General features: G+C 37.4%; 1 protein-coding gene across 1 annotated transcript in view; it reads right to left on the bottom strand.

Annotated features, from left to right (window-relative positions):
- LOC118272341 (tRNA dimethylallyltransferase) overlaps positions 1-18,142 on the bottom strand; it is a 235,227-nt gene that overhangs the window by 638 nt on the left and 216,447 nt on the right. Inside the window, exons 5-6 of the mRNA XM_050693272.1 lie at positions 7,516-7,631; positions 390-600 (exon numbers count right to left, since the gene is read on the bottom strand). Of these exons, the coding sequence (XP_050549229.1) occupies positions 390-600; positions 7,516-7,631 (327 nt within the window). The remainder of the gene's footprint in view (positions 1-389; positions 601-7,515; positions 7,632-18,142) is intronic.

Consider the following 18,142-nt stretch of genomic DNA (forward strand, 5'->3'; position numbering starts at 1 on the left):
AGTAGTTCCGCTATTTGCCACAAGATGGCTCTTTTAAATATTAGTGCGACTAAACTTTGATAACAATACAATTATGTATATGTTACAAAGATCATGATACTTTCCAAAGAAATTAAATAGTAATGAATGCTCATAAAACTGACAAGGATTACAAAAATGAAACATAAAATATGCGCAATAAACCAATAACACGCAATACTAATATCGCTTATTTGATCTATCGAATGTTACACGACAGGGAAAATTATGGTACTTTTTATGTCCTGTAGGTTTTTCTAGTACCTACCTACGCAAGAGGACATGGCGTGAGTGTCCTTTGTTAAAATAAACTAGGTACCTACCGCACATTTTTGTTGTTTCAATTGTTTGACATTTAATTAAAATCTTACCTCTCTTGTAGGATGTTCCAAGAATCTTCCTCTAATCATCTTGTTTTGCCGGCGGGCGTACCTTCTGGTGCCCATTTTCATGTTCTCTATGCTTTGTTCGAGCAATTTTTTCCCTGCATCGGTATTTCTTTCTTCATCAGACAGCATTAAGTATTCGTGGAATTCTTTAAAGCCGAGAGTTTGGAAGACGCCTTTAGTGTAGTCCGGTGGCCTGGAAACGATAATAAATAAATAGGATAATGTATGAAATTAATAATTAATGTTACACGGGGTACGGATACCGCCTGCGGGTCTTTTAGCCGGCGGGATAAAAGCTGGTTGTGTACGTCTATGGAAAACAGAAGTGAATAATTAAACATCGTACGAATGTCTGCCGACGTCACCGCGCTGTGCTTGAGAATCCTAAGTACCTACGAGTAAGGTAAACTTCTTAAATTGATTTTGAGTAGGTAGGTACGTGTGCTCGGTAACATGGTAAGCCCGTAAGCCGCTTAGGGAAGCCTGAAGCAAAGATTATGACTTTGGGTAGGTAATAACGAATTATCTAAACATGGGAGGTAGGTACGGAGTGCGGGTACTTGGGTACTCTATACAATCTGTCTGCGGGTAGGAAGATGCTTGAATTTGTTTAGAAGTAGTAATGTGTGGAAGATAAGTCGTCCAAGGCCAGTCCGGCGCTGGATTAGCTACAGATAAGTATTCGCCAACATGAAACGATGCAAAAATGTTTTGTTTATCTTTCCGATACCGTATATCTTTCAGGGAAGTGGAACTAACGCGGATTGTTTACTTGTGGGCGTGTTCGATCATTTGTTTTATTGCGTAGTAGTAAATATAGGTAGACCGCGTACACATTTACATTCCGAGTTTTTTACTTCTGTTGTCATTGGCAATGTACGAATGCTGTAGGTGTCGGATGCTCGTCAAATCAGTCGGATTAGTTTCTGTGTGGCCCGGCTAATATTAGGATATCACTAACTATCCTTATATGGTTTGACAAAGAGTTATTGTAACATTAGTTCATCTAATCTAATAGGATGTTGCTCACCATTTTAATGTTTGTACAATATTGATATTCTTTTGAACACTGCGTTAACGTTAGTAACTAGTTTGCTTAGTTTGTTTGAAAGTTTATCCATCATAGTAAATAGAAAGTGTTTTGTGATGGATCTGGTCGATCTAGAGATAAGTACATAAAAATCCTGAGGACGCTTGTAAAATTGATTTGGCTGCACTGACAGCACTAGCAATATCTAGGTAGCTCCGGTAAGGGCACGGCTCTAGGAACAGATAAAGATCGGCTTCAATCTATAAATAAGCAACTATGCATTAATAACAATAACTACGTTTATGCAGACGATGCACGACAACGTACTTTGCATAATACGTCAATACATTATACGCTAAACAACGTAGAAACCCGAACATTTTAAAAATGGAAATATGAATATTTGCGCGCCATTCCGTGGCGGAGTTTTTTGCCGATGGTATAATTATTATTTAGCGAACGATGAACGATCATCGATTACGCAACGTTTGTTAGGTATCGTTCATTCACCTCGCTCCGTTCCCCGCGACTTAACCTTCAAAATATATTCGATTAATTTTATTTAGTATTTTTATCACACATGTGTGCTTCGGTCACATGTTCGCACGTCGAGTTTACTAAATACGCAAAAAGTTATTTGCCGACATGTTAATTAGGTATATCTATGATAGATAGGCTGAAGGTTTTAATTTGAATGATAATAGTGCAAAAGAAACCCCATGTCAATTATTTTAGCTCTAAAGTTGTTGTGTTTGTTTATCTGTTGAGAAAACTACAAATAGTCTAGCATAGGTTCATCATACATATCGCTGAATTTCTAACAAAAGTAATTTCTTTTTTTATATTTCATGGGTCGACGTTTGGCCGCTATTTCGCCTGGTGGTAAGTGATGATGCGGCCTACGATGGAGCACGTCTGTCCATGAGCAACCTATTCACTCGCGTCTTGAAGACACCCATCAGGAAACAACACCACTCCTTAGCAGTTCGCACAAGGAAGCTTGAAGCGAAGCGCTTCGTGCGAGTGGGTGGGATATCTACCATGAAGCGGTGGCGCTTCGCCGATTGTCTTGTCTCAGTTCCGGCAGACGATCACTAAGAATCAGTCAACAATCAAAGTTTTATTGTAACTTTCGTGAGACATACTAAATTAGTTATTATAAATATGTTATGAAGTAGCAGCGCGACAATCGCCGCGTCGTGTGTCGCGGAATGCTGCTCATGAATATGAGCCTTTAGCATGGCTTGAAACTAGTCGAGTTCCTCGTCAAACATTTACGTGAGTAAGCCGATAACATAATAATTAACAATCAAACTGTTTCACACAAACTTGTGACCACACCTGAGAATCTTAACCAACAAATTCTGTACAAGGAACAGAAGTTAAAAGTTTAAAACAATAAAAACTTAAGGACGAGGCACTACTGCTACTGCTGCTAGCTCCAGTGGCCTTATTCGAAGGGATGTAGGTGTCGGGGTACCGGGTAGTGAAGTAGGTTAAAGGGTAGTGGGCCGTAATAGCCGGTGACGTATTACGGCGCGTAATGAACCCGCCGCGTCTGAATGAAGACTTACAAGTGCCCGCTGAGATATAGCTGACTAGATGTGTCTACTATCGCCAGTGGATAAACTTATGTCATAATAAAGTAAATGTTGAGCTTATTGTATCATTTTTGAAGTAATTTAAGGCTTTAATTCAGTAGCCATATAACAAAAGATAACTATTGGTTAGTTTAATACAACTTTGTTACACAAAAGATGTAGCTTCGTTAAAAATGTATACAATTTTGTGTAACCAATAGCTAGAGGTATCTCTCAGTTTGTATTTAATTAATCTTCTACTAACCTGTCACTTAAATAAGTTGGCTGACTGTACATTTTTTAAGGGGGAAAATCATCATCAATGACTTCTCCCGCCTTGGGTGAGGCGAGAGGGAGTGTCAGACTCTTACTGACAAAAAACCACCCCGTTCCTACTCCTGCTTTTCTAGCCGGAGCTCCGGTAAACCCGCTAGATAGTCCGCAGCTCTGGACACAAACGGCTTACGGGGCACTCATAACTGCGGACATTTTTAAGTATAACTCCGTGTTTTGATCGAATTATCAGTAAATTGAAAGAATGTGGAAAATACTTTCCTTCTGTGTTTTATCTCAATGTAGTCTATGTTATGTTATGTTAGAGGGCTAGGAGCGGATTGTTCCAGAACAACGACATGCCCGGTTTATGCACAATTTTGATTTATTACTTCGAGTAACTTGCTCTCGGTGGAAGGGTTTACCTTTAATTAATTTTCATGTAAGATGGAACAGGTTGGTGGAACTATAAACCGTAGCTTATTCTATTCGTCAGTGGGTAAGTAGGTTCTTGTTTCTGGTTAATGTCAAAGGTACCTGTGATACGTTTGTTTTATTATGAAATGTAAACTGGAATCAAGACTGTCTCGTTGGTCGAGTGAGTTCGATTCCCGGGTCGGGCAAAATGTTGTTGGGCTTTTTTCGGCTTTAAAAAAAAAATCAGTAGTAGCACGGAGTTTGAAATAGTGCCCTGTATATGGCAAAGGCTCACCCGCTATTATATGGGACTTATTTATAACACTAATGGTGAAAAGTGGGTGTAATAGTGGCATTACGTGCCGTAATGTGCAGGAGCAGCTGTGTTTACGCCTTCAGGAATAAAAGGTATGACATAGCGTGTAAACTAGAATCAGATAAGTTACGTTCCTATGAACTTCAGACTCATATTACATCATTAATTTTATTACCATTGAAAAACTTTTTACCCTACTGCCAAAAAGAGGCTCATTCATTGAAGTTTCTATCTATTGTCACATCAAAGCATATATTATATCATATTGTATTTCAAAACAAAAAAATTAATAAACAAATTAACTTGAGAATTTAGGAGTCCTCAAAAGAGAAATGTCCATCAGTCATTTGTCAGTGGGTAGACAAGTTGTCTATGAAGTGGGCGGGGCTTACACGACAAGGATGCTGTTCCCTGTTTGCTACCGTTCTGCGTGTACGCAGCGCTCTCTTGATTGAACAAGTCTTGATCCTTGGTATTAATTACTTTAAGATGTTTAAAATAAATGTTGTACACATTCATAAAAGATATTAAGATACTATTATTGTTTAGGTATTATGTTACGTTTATATGCAAAAAAATGAAACTTTACTCATCCTTATTTTTATTGTAGGTATTGGTTGTTAACATTTTGTGATTTTTTTCGGAAAACCACCCTATTACTAGATATTCGAAGATCCTTCTATGAAATAAAATAAACTGCTTGATAACATAAGACATTCAAAGCAAAATGCCATTGTTAAAGGTAGATAAAGTACCTATCAGAAACAGAGAGGCCATGCTTCCCTAATCTAGTAGGATGAAACAGACTTACTAGATTAAGGTTAAACAAAAAAAAAAAAAGAAAAAATTAAAAACAACTTTTACTTTTTCCAAAATGAGACGAAAATAAAAAAAAAATCGAAAGTTCCGTCCATTAGTGCTGAGACGTCGAGTATCGATTACACGGTGCGTTAAAAATAAATCAATCGGAAATTCTAAGTTTTTTGTACACCGGACTTTGCTTTATTTAAACGAAAAAAGTGAATCAATCAAGAATCGATTAATTGATAAATACTGTTATGCACGAATAATTAAAACGTAATTTTGATGAAGACCTACTTATAATTAATTTTGGTCTAAGATTATTAGGTAATAATGGATAATGGTTATTATAATTCCTCAACTTGTGTAAAAATGCGGTAACTCGATGTGATGTTGATGTCTTTTTCAAGATGTCCGTGAAAAATGGTTTATAAGGAAAAAGAAGTTAGTTAATTATATTCAGTCTTGAATGAAAGTTTTTTTTTTATAAAACTGCTTAACAGGCGACTATTCTTATTCTCTCCTTGATTAACTATTTGTGTTAAACCTACTTTTAAACTAATTTGAAGGTTGTTTAATTTATAATTAGAAAAAGTTAACTTTTCATAATTTACCTAATTAGCACTTAACGTAATCAAGTTTAAATTATTAAAAAGGAAAATATTGTTAAATGTTTACACAATAACCAAACCGTTTCTGACCATGTTTTTTGTATAAATGTAATAATATGATAAAAGTAAAAATAGCGTAGACAGTCAAATTGTCGGTTATTTTAGAACTTATGAAGTTAGTCTTACTCGCGCAATCAGAGTCATTTAATGGTTACCAGTGACCGACTTTAGCGGAGGATTTGCCTTCAACAGTTTTCTTTTGGCAGTCAAAGACTTAAAACAAAATTTGTAATTTTACCAAAATTACAGAATAACAGACAGCCTATTAATTTCGCATTTATAATACATATATTAGTAAAAGTTTCCCAAGTACCAAAAATAATGGCGCGATAGTAAAATAGGCTCGGCGTGTAACACGACACGTAGAGACGCGACCGCAGCACCGCACGACAGATGACAGCCAGGACGTTGCCCGCCAACGCCATGTTTGTTTTTGTGCATTTTTTACACCATAGACAAGACGTGCGTATGGCGTAGTGCGTACGGCCAATGCATGTGCATAGTAAAACTTGAACTTGAACTGTTAAAATTTATGCAATGTTTGTGAATAAAGTTGATGATTACATAATTATTGCCTTAATTATTACACTAATATTATAAATGTAAAAGTTTGTTTGTTTGGATGTTTGTCCGTCAATCACGCTGAAACTATTGAACGGATTTTGATGAAATTTGGTATACAGACAGGGTATGAGTTGACTTGGGTGATAGGATACTTTTTGTCCCACGGGAACGCGGGCGAAGCCTCTGGCAGAAGCTAGTAGATACAATAAAATATCATGCCTATTATTCTCTGAAGGCTTAGGCAGAGATACATCAGATTAACACCCATGTTCTCCAATTATCGTGGTCTGTTGTACCTTTAAGAAATCTAGAATACTCAGTATAAACTTCATTAAGTCCCCCTTCATGAAGAGAACATCTTCAAGGTCAAAGTACTTCAATTATGTAACTTCTCTAAATAGAACTGAACCACTCAAAATAGATCTCGTACTCTATTTGTACCTTCCATTCATGAGATTACGCTTCGAAAGGCAACTTTATTAAATCATTCAACCACTCAATAAAGCTATAAAACTTATCAAATATGTAATTACGTTTGGCATTACCTTAACCAAAATACCTTGAGACAGCACAGTGGCGCCACTGGTTTACGATACTGCGAAAATTGAGAAGAATTCGTACTTTTTTCCTTTAGTTCCAGATTTGGCCGCGGGTCTTTCTAGAGTGGTGGTATTGTAAAGAAGTTTCCTGTCAATTTCGCGTTTCTTACTAACAAAATGATTCGCTAAGCGCCGTTTAATTTCACGGATAATTTGTGTGGATCGAATGCCCTTTGTTTTTCGTAAATTAAGTATTGATCGACAGACTTCACTGTCTGCCGGTTTTTATTTTAAAACGATAATAAAGATATTTTAAATGTGTTTGTATTTTTCCATTCATTGATAGTTGAATTTTTTTTTAGTTGTGTTGCCCGTATAATAGGTAATGATTTAATTTGGTAGAAACTAAGTCTTTTTTAAGGGGGGAAAATTATCCAATGACTTCTCCCGTCTTGGGTGAGGCGAGAGGGAGTGTCAGACTCTTACTGACTAAAACCAACTCGTTCCTACTCCTGCTTTTCATGCCGGAGCCCCGGTAAACCTGCCAGGTCCACAATGTCGGTGTTTAGAACATGTTAATTAAATGAAATTGTCTTACGATATAAATAACTTTACATGTTGATAAAGTTTAAATATAGTATAGAGTTGATAGACGTCTAGTATTTTTGTAGAATTTTAAAGGAGTCATTGTTATTTGAAATAAAAGATCGATAGACTGTAAGCCCCCCCTATTACATGGGACTTATAACACAAATGGCGTAATGTGCACCTTTGCACCTCTGCCTATCCCTTCTGGGAAAAATACTGTTAGAAAAACAACAAACATACCTACAATAATAGTTTTTGATGTCTTCGTACTCTGTCATTCTAAAAAGGCCCTTATGACCTAAACGTTTGAGGATTCCATTTATACTCACTTTCCATCCTTTATCCTCTGCTTGTTGTGTTTGTCGTGGAAGTCCAGCAGCTCCTGTATCAGGCCTTCTTCTATCATGGAGTCCACGCGGGAGTTCAGTCGCTGATCGTGGACACTCTGTAACATGAATTGCACGGATATTAAACTTTCATCGCTGTAGTGGATTTAGTTAGGGCTTGGTATTTACTATTTTTGTTAAGACGGTAAAATTATCGCATGACTTCTCCCTCCTTGGGTGAGGCGAGAGGAAGTGATTAAAAGCAGCCCATTCCTCCTCCTGTTTTGAACCAGAGCACCGGTAACCTGTTACGTTGCCCGCAGCTCTGGATCGCTTGGTATTTACCTACGGCTAATCTCAATAACTTGACAGACTCATACATTTGACAGAGACCGGGCAGCAGTATTCTCTCAAACTTGAACCTTATACACCTTATAACCCGTAGGCAAAGCGTGGAGAAGGCATACACCTAAAATTTCCTAGTTTACGACAAGAGTCTTATGTGAATGGTTTAAATCAACATTTCACAAAATCGTTATTTTTAATATTTGCGAAATAGTGGCAGGTGTTCCAATACTGTTTGATGTTAGGACGAAGACCCTGACTCCCCCATGGAACAACTTTACCTAGGGAACGGAGGATTCCCGTGAGAAACCGAATAAATCTGAATTCGCCATGTGATTAGATAAGTGACCAAATGTTGATAAATGCAAGCATTGTAGTCCAAACAGTTACCTAGGTGATTACGTCACTATGCTTTTTTTTTTTTTGGAAAATCATTCAATGACTTCTCTCGCCAGGGCAAAGCGAGAGGGAGTGTCAGACTCTTACTGACTAAAAACCACCCCGTTCCTACTTCTGCTTGTCGAGCCGGAGCCCCGGTAAACCCGCTAGGTTGTCCGCAGCTCCGGACGTCACTATGCTAGTGGGAGATTAAAATATATGGAGGTATATGGAGGGATCACTTAAAAGATATAAATTTAGTTCCATTGAACTCGTTGGTCGGACAAGGGGTCTCGGGTTCGATTGCCGGGTCGGGCAAAGTATTGTTGGGCTTTTTTCGGTTTTTCGAAAAATTTTCAGTAGTAGCACGGAGTCTGGAATTGTGCCCGGTATATGGCAATAGGCTCACCCCCTCCTATTACATGGGACTTATATTATAACACAAATGGTGAAAAGTGAGTGTACCTACCTCGACCTACCCCTTCGGGTATAAGAGGCGTGACGTTGCTGAAGTTCCATTGAACATAAATTAAATCGCTAAGAAAACCTAGTTTAATATAAAATCCAAAGTACCAGGCGCGCATACCCGCGGCGGAGTTCCATCCAGTACAGGTAAACATAGTGGGACAACATCTACCAAGAAACCTTTATGAAGCCGAAGCCGTGCTAGTCTTGAAAAGATGTAATTTCCTTACCCTAAGCTGTTTTGCAATCTAGACACTATTGAAGCTGGGAAATCGGTTTAAGATTATAAGATGTCCGTTTTCTTGGGGAACGCGAATTAAATGGCTCGCTGATCTTCCTACCATCAGTCCAGTGCTTAATAATATCTGTTTCTTATGTTGATAAACACAAAAACAATTAATTTGATCTGAATTAAGCAACGCACTTGTAATGATTAGCGCCTCTGGTTTTTCGGGTGTCGATGGGTGGCGCCGATTGCTTACTATTAGATGATCCGTCTGCCCGTTTACTGGCTTGTACCATAAAAAAGGTCCTTATCCCATTCTGTTTCAGAATCCAACAGTCAACAGATTAAAAAAGTCTAAAAATACTACTCAGGATCCATATTAACCATAGGATTGAAGACTCCTGTGCTAAGTTGACGAAGTACTTATTTGTGGATGTCAACAAAGTTACAAGTACAACTCGAATGAAGAAAGAGTAAATTGAAAACATGTTGAATAAGCTCGCTTCTCGATTCCCATACCAAACCTATGAATATGGTAATACCTGTGATTAGAGTACATGTCACTCGATTAGTCGACATGTCTATTGTTGGTCGTTAACATGTTATAACGATCGCGAACGATTTAAAACAATCGATTAGATTGTGAGTCACGAATCGTTACGATTGGGCTTTGAAAAACTTTGTCTGTATGCAATGCATACATTATGGGATTGAGTAGTGGAGTTGCTAAGGGAAACTTTGCATTTTTATTATTAAACGGTTTTATGTAGAGAGATTTTAAGTACCTGTTGATTTGTTTGGGTCACATTTAGTCATTGAAATTTGTAGTAGGTAATTGGAATTACACTCCTTTCCTGACGTCTGATCAATCTGATATTTGATACTCACACTTAATCTTGATGACCATACAGTATTAAAATCAAACAGTACAGTTACAGTACTAACATAAAAAAATATATATTTATTATTAAGAGAGAGAGAGTATTTCTTGTTAAGAGATGTATGACTTCTTTTTGGAAAGTCAAAGGTCTTGCATCACTAATAGAACAGAGATAGAGACGTCCATCCATCAATCCATCCAGATAATCAAAACAGCAGCCACTACTAAAACATATAGGCCTCCCCCAATGACTTCCAAATCGGTCGGTTGGAAGCGACCTGCATCAACCGGCTCTCGCGACCCATTACATCACGCTATAAAACTATTACGATTACATTATTTACCTTTATCTATTTACGCCCTTTTGTTCAGCTATGTGTTGTCAGAACATTAAATATCATAAAACCCTATTATTAACCACATACTGCGCATACTTCAATTATTTAACATGTAATGATAATAATGAATCATGCGCATGCATTTGACGCATTGTGTTTTCCGAATGCGTGCGGTGTGCTGTTGACAATGAGGTAGGATTGTTGTATGAGGTTAGTCCACATAGCTCGTAGAAAGAAAAAATTATGAAGAACCTCCTGAAGTTTCAGAATCCATAAAATTTATCTGTATCTTTTTGCATTCTCCCCTTCAGATATCGTCACATTCCTAAAACAATCTATTAATTTCATCAAGGGTTTTTCACCTATTTACAAGGAAATAACGAAAAATGGGTGGTATATTCAAAGAGATTAAGGAAATGTGACGACAATTACAACAGCAATTGCTGTTCTTTAATCTCGTTAAAACTCGAGAACAGCTGGACCGATTTGGCAAATTTCGGTCTTAAATTATTTGTGGACATCTAAAGCTGGTGTAAAAGGTGAGAAAAAAATGTTTGAGGCGGTACGAAGTTTGCCGAATCAGCTAGTGTGTAATATTTATTACGTTAAATGGAACTCTAAAGCAACCTAACTAAGGTTCATATCTAATCACAATCCTCAATGCATAAAGACGAGTACCCACTATTCACATGAACACAGCTAACACTATGCGATCGTACATCCATGTTGGTCACGGTTATGTCATTTGGGTCAAGCGTGTGTCAATCCTTCGGCGACCTTTCTCATGCACGATTACAGGTGCACAGTCCACTGACTGACTACCTACTAGGTACTGGGCTAGGCTCACTTAGTCACTTTGTTTGGTACTAGGACTAGGTGAATCACAGCACACTAATATTATACTTTTTTTTTTTTTTGAGGGGGAAAATCATCCAATGACTTTTCTCGCCTTGGGCGAGGCGAGAGGGAGTGTCAGACTCTTACTGACTAAAAACCACCCCGTTCCTTCTCCTGCTTTTCGAGCCGGAGCCCCGGTAAACCCGCTAGGTAGTCCCCAGCTCCGGATTTGGCATCAGCCCTACTGGGCCCCATCTGTGGTGGTAAACTAATATTATACTTAAAGTAATAAAAGTCGTTGGTTAGACGGTTTCAAACTGAATGAATTTATTTAGCAAGTTCGTTCATAGGCTAAATACATATCGAAAAGTTTCACGGTTCACCCCATTTAGACTTAGTTTTGTTTGTTTGGATGTTTGTCCGTCAATAACGCTGAAACTACTGAATGGATTTTGATGAAATTTGGTATACAGACAGGGTATGAGCTGGCTTGGGTGATAGGATACTTTTATTCCACGGGAACGCGGGCGAAGCCGCTGGTAGAAGCTGGGATAGCATATTTGTAATAATGTACGTTAATGAGTAGGCATAATAAACAATTATCTTGATCGATTAAAATAGTTAATTTTTGCAATGAACATCGCACACATTCGCTATAAGCCAGCACTTCTTTCAGTGTTTGTTTAATTGTTAATCAATTTGAACCTTTACTAGAAGCAGAAAATATACTAAAAAACGTAGCCCATCCGTTTTTCGCACATTTGAAAAGCTAGCCTATGTTTCTGTATGAAGTTCATCAAAATCAGTTCAGCAATTTCGATATAAAACTGTGCCTTAACAATCAAATTGAATCACTTTTGCTTTTCTAATCGCAAGTTGTCTATAATAAACTATAAGTACTTTACCTTCCACACTTATTAAGTAGCCGTTAAGGGGCAAACCAGATACTTTACAACTTATATTAAAGGCAGGCAACCAGTACACGTGTGCTTTTTACACGTGCTGGTAACAAAAGCTGATCCTCCACGCAGAGTAGCTAAGTAGCAAGGAAACAATGTGTTGAGGGAATAAGTACGGAGCGGCAACCGCGCGGGAAGATGGGATGTTATTCGTGTTAGCTGTTTTTATTATAAGCGTATTTCGCTTAATTTGAATTGATGTTTGAATTATATTTGGATGGCCATATTACTTTTATTCAGCATTCCTCATGCTGCTCATGAATATGAGCCTCTAGCATGGCTTGAAACTAGTCGAGTTCCTCGTCAAACAATTACGTGAGTAAGCCGATAACATAGTAATTAGTTTAGTATGTCTCACGAAAGCTACAATAAATTCAATTATTCATCATGCTGTTTTTTTTTGAGGGTGTAAAATCATCCAATGACTTTTCCCGCCGTGGTTGAGGCGAGAGGAAGTATCAGACTCTTCCTTACTAAAAACCACAACGTTCCTACTTCTACTTTGACCTGGAGCTCCGGTAATTTGTTACGTTGTCTGCAGCTCCGGATCGAGTATCAGCCCTACTGCGCCCCATCTGTAGTGGATTATGCATCATGCTGCGTTTCCAAAGACCAAGGCTTGTTAACTAACAAACTACACTAAGCCAGAAACATTGATTAGTAATCTCAATCTAACATAATCAACGCCCTAATAAAATAATCTAATAACGAATTTAGCACAAACATATTTCATACAAGGGTTAGCTTGTACAAGGGGTATGCCGGTCCCAGTCGGTGAAGATACATGAGGTACACAACCATAGCACAGAGAGAACAGAATATCTACTATAAGTCATACAGTGACGTCAGTATAGAACACATTTGTCACCCTTTTTTTAAGGGCGGAAAATCATCCAATGACTTCTCCCGCCTTGGGTGAAGCGAGAGGGAGTGTCAAACTCTTACTGACTAAAAACCACTCCGTTCCTACTTCTGCCCTTCGAGCCGGATCCCCGGTAAACCCGCTAGGTAGTCCGCAGCTCCGGATGACATTTGTCACCCTACACTCTCCACGGAAGTCAGAACGCACCTAGGTAAGTAACGACTAAGGGATTATACATTTCTAGATATCGGCCAGCAATGCTTTTTGATAAACCTGAACTAAGGTTAAGACCTATAGCTATCTAGGACTAGTCCTAGCATATTATAATGATAAAGCATTCAAGTTCCTTCCGTTACTCTGATTACAATATTTTACTGAATCGGAATTAGATCTAAAATTGCTAAGACTTAAGGTAAAGGAGCTCAGATCACCCACATTTCTTATGACACAGTAGAAGAAAGAGGAAAGAGGAGATAGAACATCGCTAAAAAATGTACTTAGAGAGAGATACCATGGTCTTACGAAAACCAATGCAGTTGTAACTTCACCAGTGTTGCGTGTGATCTATCTGCTCTTTAACATTCAATCTCAAAAAGACAGATTACATGTACCGAAGGACCAAAAATTTTACCCAATCTATGCACTTCGTTTATGCACAAATTAGACATACTGCATTATAACACACTGTGTCTCAGTTCACATGCACACGTAATACATTCGCGTCCTCGTGCCCGATACACAAGATAATTTCAATACTAGATAAATTTGACTTTGACTCCAAGCCACTGACTGACTTATGTCAGTGCCCTTGTCATAACTACACTTGCGTTTATTGTGAACATCGCATAGATATATGCACTGGAACTTCTATACGGTTTCATTTGCTGAAACCTTTTTTAAATGCCAATGAATGATGTCTATAGAGAATAAGGTTCATCATCATCATATCAACCATAAAACGTGCACTGCAAAATAAACTTTCTCGTTATTACTCCCAGATCAAACAATCCTTACTGATATTTTGTTCGAAGTTTTTGGCTTACTCATCTAATTATTTGACGAGGGACTCGACTAGTTTCAAGCTATGCGTCGACTAATTAAACAGTAGCAGCGCGACATTCGCCGCGTTGTGTGTCGCGAATGCAGCTCATCAATATGAGCCTCTAACATGGCTTGAAACTAGACGAGTTAACCCCGTCAAATAGTTACGTTAGTAAGCCGAAAAATATAATAATTATTATGTCTGACAAAAGTTACAATATAAACTTACTGATATTGCCAGTGCTATTATAATATCCGAAAACAATAGGACCATATAGGTACATAAATGAATCAAAATTATTTGTTCAAGGAAAGAAACGGAGCACTCGTACAACATCTTTAGTAAATTCTCTTAGTCTTTTCAGAGATATGCAAAACAAATACATTCCTCAGTAAATAGATTGTAAATATATAAATACAGTAATATCAGGGCATAATATTAACGTGTGTAGTCGGGAATAAATAAATAATTGAGATATGATAGACCACACCCTCGTCTCTTGGGCGATGCAAACTAAGTTATTACATGTGTATTGGTTTTGATTATATCACTTAGGTAATGTCGATCGGAAAATTTCTAACATATTCTGCATAGAAAAACATGTAATTTTGTGTTTTCTTACTATTAGCTGTTATTTTTGGTAGACGAAAGTTGTTGTTACATGTAGATATGCCGAAGAACTGTTCGATTCGTGAGTTAGGACAATATTATCATTGAATATTAATAAGGACAATACTGAATTACATCGTTTTATTAGTTCAACTGAGGAACTTCCAAAACGTCTCTTCCTCTTGTACTTGAACTACTAGACGGTGCTTATTGGTAGCCAAAGATTAATTTTTATATATATGAGACACAATAGAAAACTCATTGTATCTCGCGTAGATCTGCGCTCCCGACATACTACGGCGTTAAGTCTCCATTTTTTTATCTTCCATATATTATTTGTTAGATTGGATAGGTCTGCATAGCATTTTTCAAAGGATTCAAAGTGACCAGGTTTTATGTTAAGAGACACTTACCACGTTTAAAACAAATTAACTCATTGCCACGAACAATAAAATAAAACTAGAATTGTTATTCCTCTAAAACTCTAAATATTTGTACAAACAAAATAGTAATTTTTCAATAAAATCGCTATTTCGTAAAGTGTATCAATTAGCTTAACTGCCATTTTTGGAAAGCGGCTAATCGTTTTATAACTCAATTCGCGAGATTTATATTTTATTCGGTTTTAATTAAATCGCTGCCAGACAGGCTGCTTTTAAAGCAGTTAATCCGCCATTTTTGTTATTGAGTATTTTTAATTTCGTGATTGGATTTCAATTCTGAAATGGATGTGTATTAACACCATGAACGTGTTGTTAATATGCACACATCCATTTTATGCTTAGGTGACATGTATTTTTTTTTCAGGATATCTTTATTTTCTACCAAGGAAACTTAAATTAAATTTTTACGATATAACATAAACGAGCAGGCGGTTCCCCTGATGGTAAGCAATCGCCGTTATAGCATAGACACCCGAAATCACCAGAAGCGTTATAAGTGCGTTGACGGCCTTTTAGGTGTTAGGAATTTAAAGGTTGGTATGATCCAGGGAATTGATTGATTGGTAAGATTAGGAAGGGAGATAATTAAGACTCCTGTACCCTAGAAGATTGAGGATTGTACGGTGTCAGACAACAGGCTTAGAATAGAAACCATCGAATATATCTTATCTATCAAAAAAATCATGTCTTACACCTTTTGAAAAACAACAACAATGATTACGTATTGTGAAATAACATGCAAATGATCGATGCACTATCTATGTACCTAGTACTATATGCAGGGGCGATATCATTGCAGCAGTGCAGTACAGTTGTGCGAGAATTACATTCATTGTGCAATTGGAATGACACTGCATCGTGGTGCAACAACACAGCTGACTAACTCGGGGAAAACAGCTGATAATATTGTTTTCACTTTCAGTAAACATACGTGTGATAAGGACAGAGATAACGGTTTTACTTTCACTTTATTTGGATAGGTAACTAATTTGATTTCTGCAAATTGATTGGCTGTTTACCTAACAGGAAAAATAATGTGGATATCAGTGAAAATTGTCGCTTTAATTTTCCCCATGTAGGTTGTGTTTAGTATTGAATCTTAACCAGTAATTATGTAACATAAAAAGCACTTTATTTTCTAAAGGGTAAGGTAGAGTTTGCAACATTTGTAAAACTCTTCAGGAGACGCTATATCTGTAGACTATCAGCTCATTCTTACCTGTGCTATATACAACAAAGTACGGTACTTCAATCGAATTCGCAGACAGAGAATCTCAGTACAAACACCTATTCATATTCATATCAATACTAAATAACATGTTACATAAATCTAACGTGTAATTTTGCCGCAAATACATACGTCCTTTCTAGCACTGGCGCCGGCGCACTCGCGACGTGACGTCATAGTCATGTGCCATAAAACCATTTATTAAGTACATAGACAATAGGATCCATGTGTGAGGAAACTACCTGACCTAACATAATATACCTGGTTACTACCAAAAATCATATATCAAGCTGTCAACTTATTCAATAATAGATTGAAAATAGTTATAATTTAAGATCTTTTGTCCAAATCCTTTGTCGCAGCTCATTTAGTATGGATTGTGGCCGGCACCAGTCATTTATTTGTCGGCTCATTTAGCTAATATAATAAATTGATAACAGACTGTCCGTCTAGCCGGTCTAGAGGTCAAAAGTGCGACTGTTCGTTGTGAATCGGGATGTTCTTGAAGATGTTTTGATTTGTAAAGTTTTAATAGTAGTTTGGAGCCGTATTTTAGATTGGTTAATGAAATATTTTACTTGATGTCTTACTGTCTACTACGTATATTATACTATGTAATCTTGTGGTTAAAGGTGCACAGATTAATAATGGAATGTTCGTTATTCATTTGCACGCACTTCTAACGCCTCTAGTGTTGCGGGTGTCCATGGGCGACGGCAATTGCTTACCATCAGGTGATCCGTCTGCTCGTTTGCCGGCTTGTACCATAAAAAAACTGCTGAATGGATATTGATAAAAGATTGGTATGCAAATTGCTGATAGTGCATTGATAATTACTTATCTCCAATCAGATTATTACAGTATTGTTTTGATAACAATCTTAATATGTTTTAAGGAATTGAATACTTGATAGCATAATCATTAGGTCACCTTTAAACGAATGCAACTTTTATCATTACCTCTTCACTTTATCCTGCGTCAAACATATTTTTTAAGAGGGGAAAATCATCCAACTGCTTCTCCTGCCTTGGGCGAGGCGAGAGGGAGTGTCAGATTCTTACTTACTAAAAACCACCCCGTTCCTACTTCTACCCTTCGAGCCGAATCCTCGGTAAACCCGCTAGGTATTCCGCAGCTCTGGGTCAGGCGTCAGCCCTACTGGGCTCCATCTGTAGTGGTCTGATGGCTCTTTGAGGTCTTGTTACAAATCTATTTATATGTATTTTGGTGTATGCTTTATTGTTTACCCTTAAATAAATAAGTAAAGAACTAAATTACTCTACCAGAATAAAGAACACTAAAACGAATTAACATAAGGAACTAAAAACTCCTTTCTATATCCTGAAACCCTATAAATAAGTCAGTAGGACCAATGTATACCAATGTAACCGCAAATCCTTCGTGCAACACTTGGCGAATGTCTACGTAGATATAATAACATAGTTATCAATAATAAATGCATAAGTATTATTATTAGACGACCTTCAGGCTATGGTTAGACAGCAAGCGGGAAACTGGTTGATGTCCTTTATTATATTTTATTCGATTTAAATATCTTGCTGCATAGGTGATTCTCCAGCAATCAAATTATTTAGGTATGACATGATGTCTACAACTCCTTAAGAATCCAACTAAAAACAATATGTAATGGGCGATGGAAGAACACCTTTGTCTATTTCTGAAGTAAATAAGACATAACATAATGTTACATTCTCAATTCTCATAGACATGGTCCTATTGGGCACGTGTTGTACCTTGTATAGTGGTGCTTCTAGGTTTCCTCTAGGTTCATAAGGACCAAAACTTTTCCATGCACCGTTATCTAAGTAAGTAAGCGGTCATATGTTGCTACTAAGACTTATTTTGGACCATCTGCGAATTTTGAGACTTCTAGTATCGTGGTCCTTTTGGACTTTTCTTCAAGACCAAAAAGACCAAACGCAAGTACCGCTACAAAGGAACCTGAGCCTTAGAGCCCTGCAATCAGGTACATGGTACATGTATTATTAATAACTCAG

The sequence above is a fragment of the Spodoptera frugiperda genome, chromosome 4, assembly GCF_023101765.2.
Source record: "Spodoptera frugiperda isolate SF20-4 chromosome 4, AGI-APGP_CSIRO_Sfru_2.0, whole genome shotgun sequence".
Classification (NCBI taxonomy): domain Eukaryota; kingdom Metazoa; phylum Arthropoda; class Insecta; order Lepidoptera; family Noctuidae; genus Spodoptera; species Spodoptera frugiperda.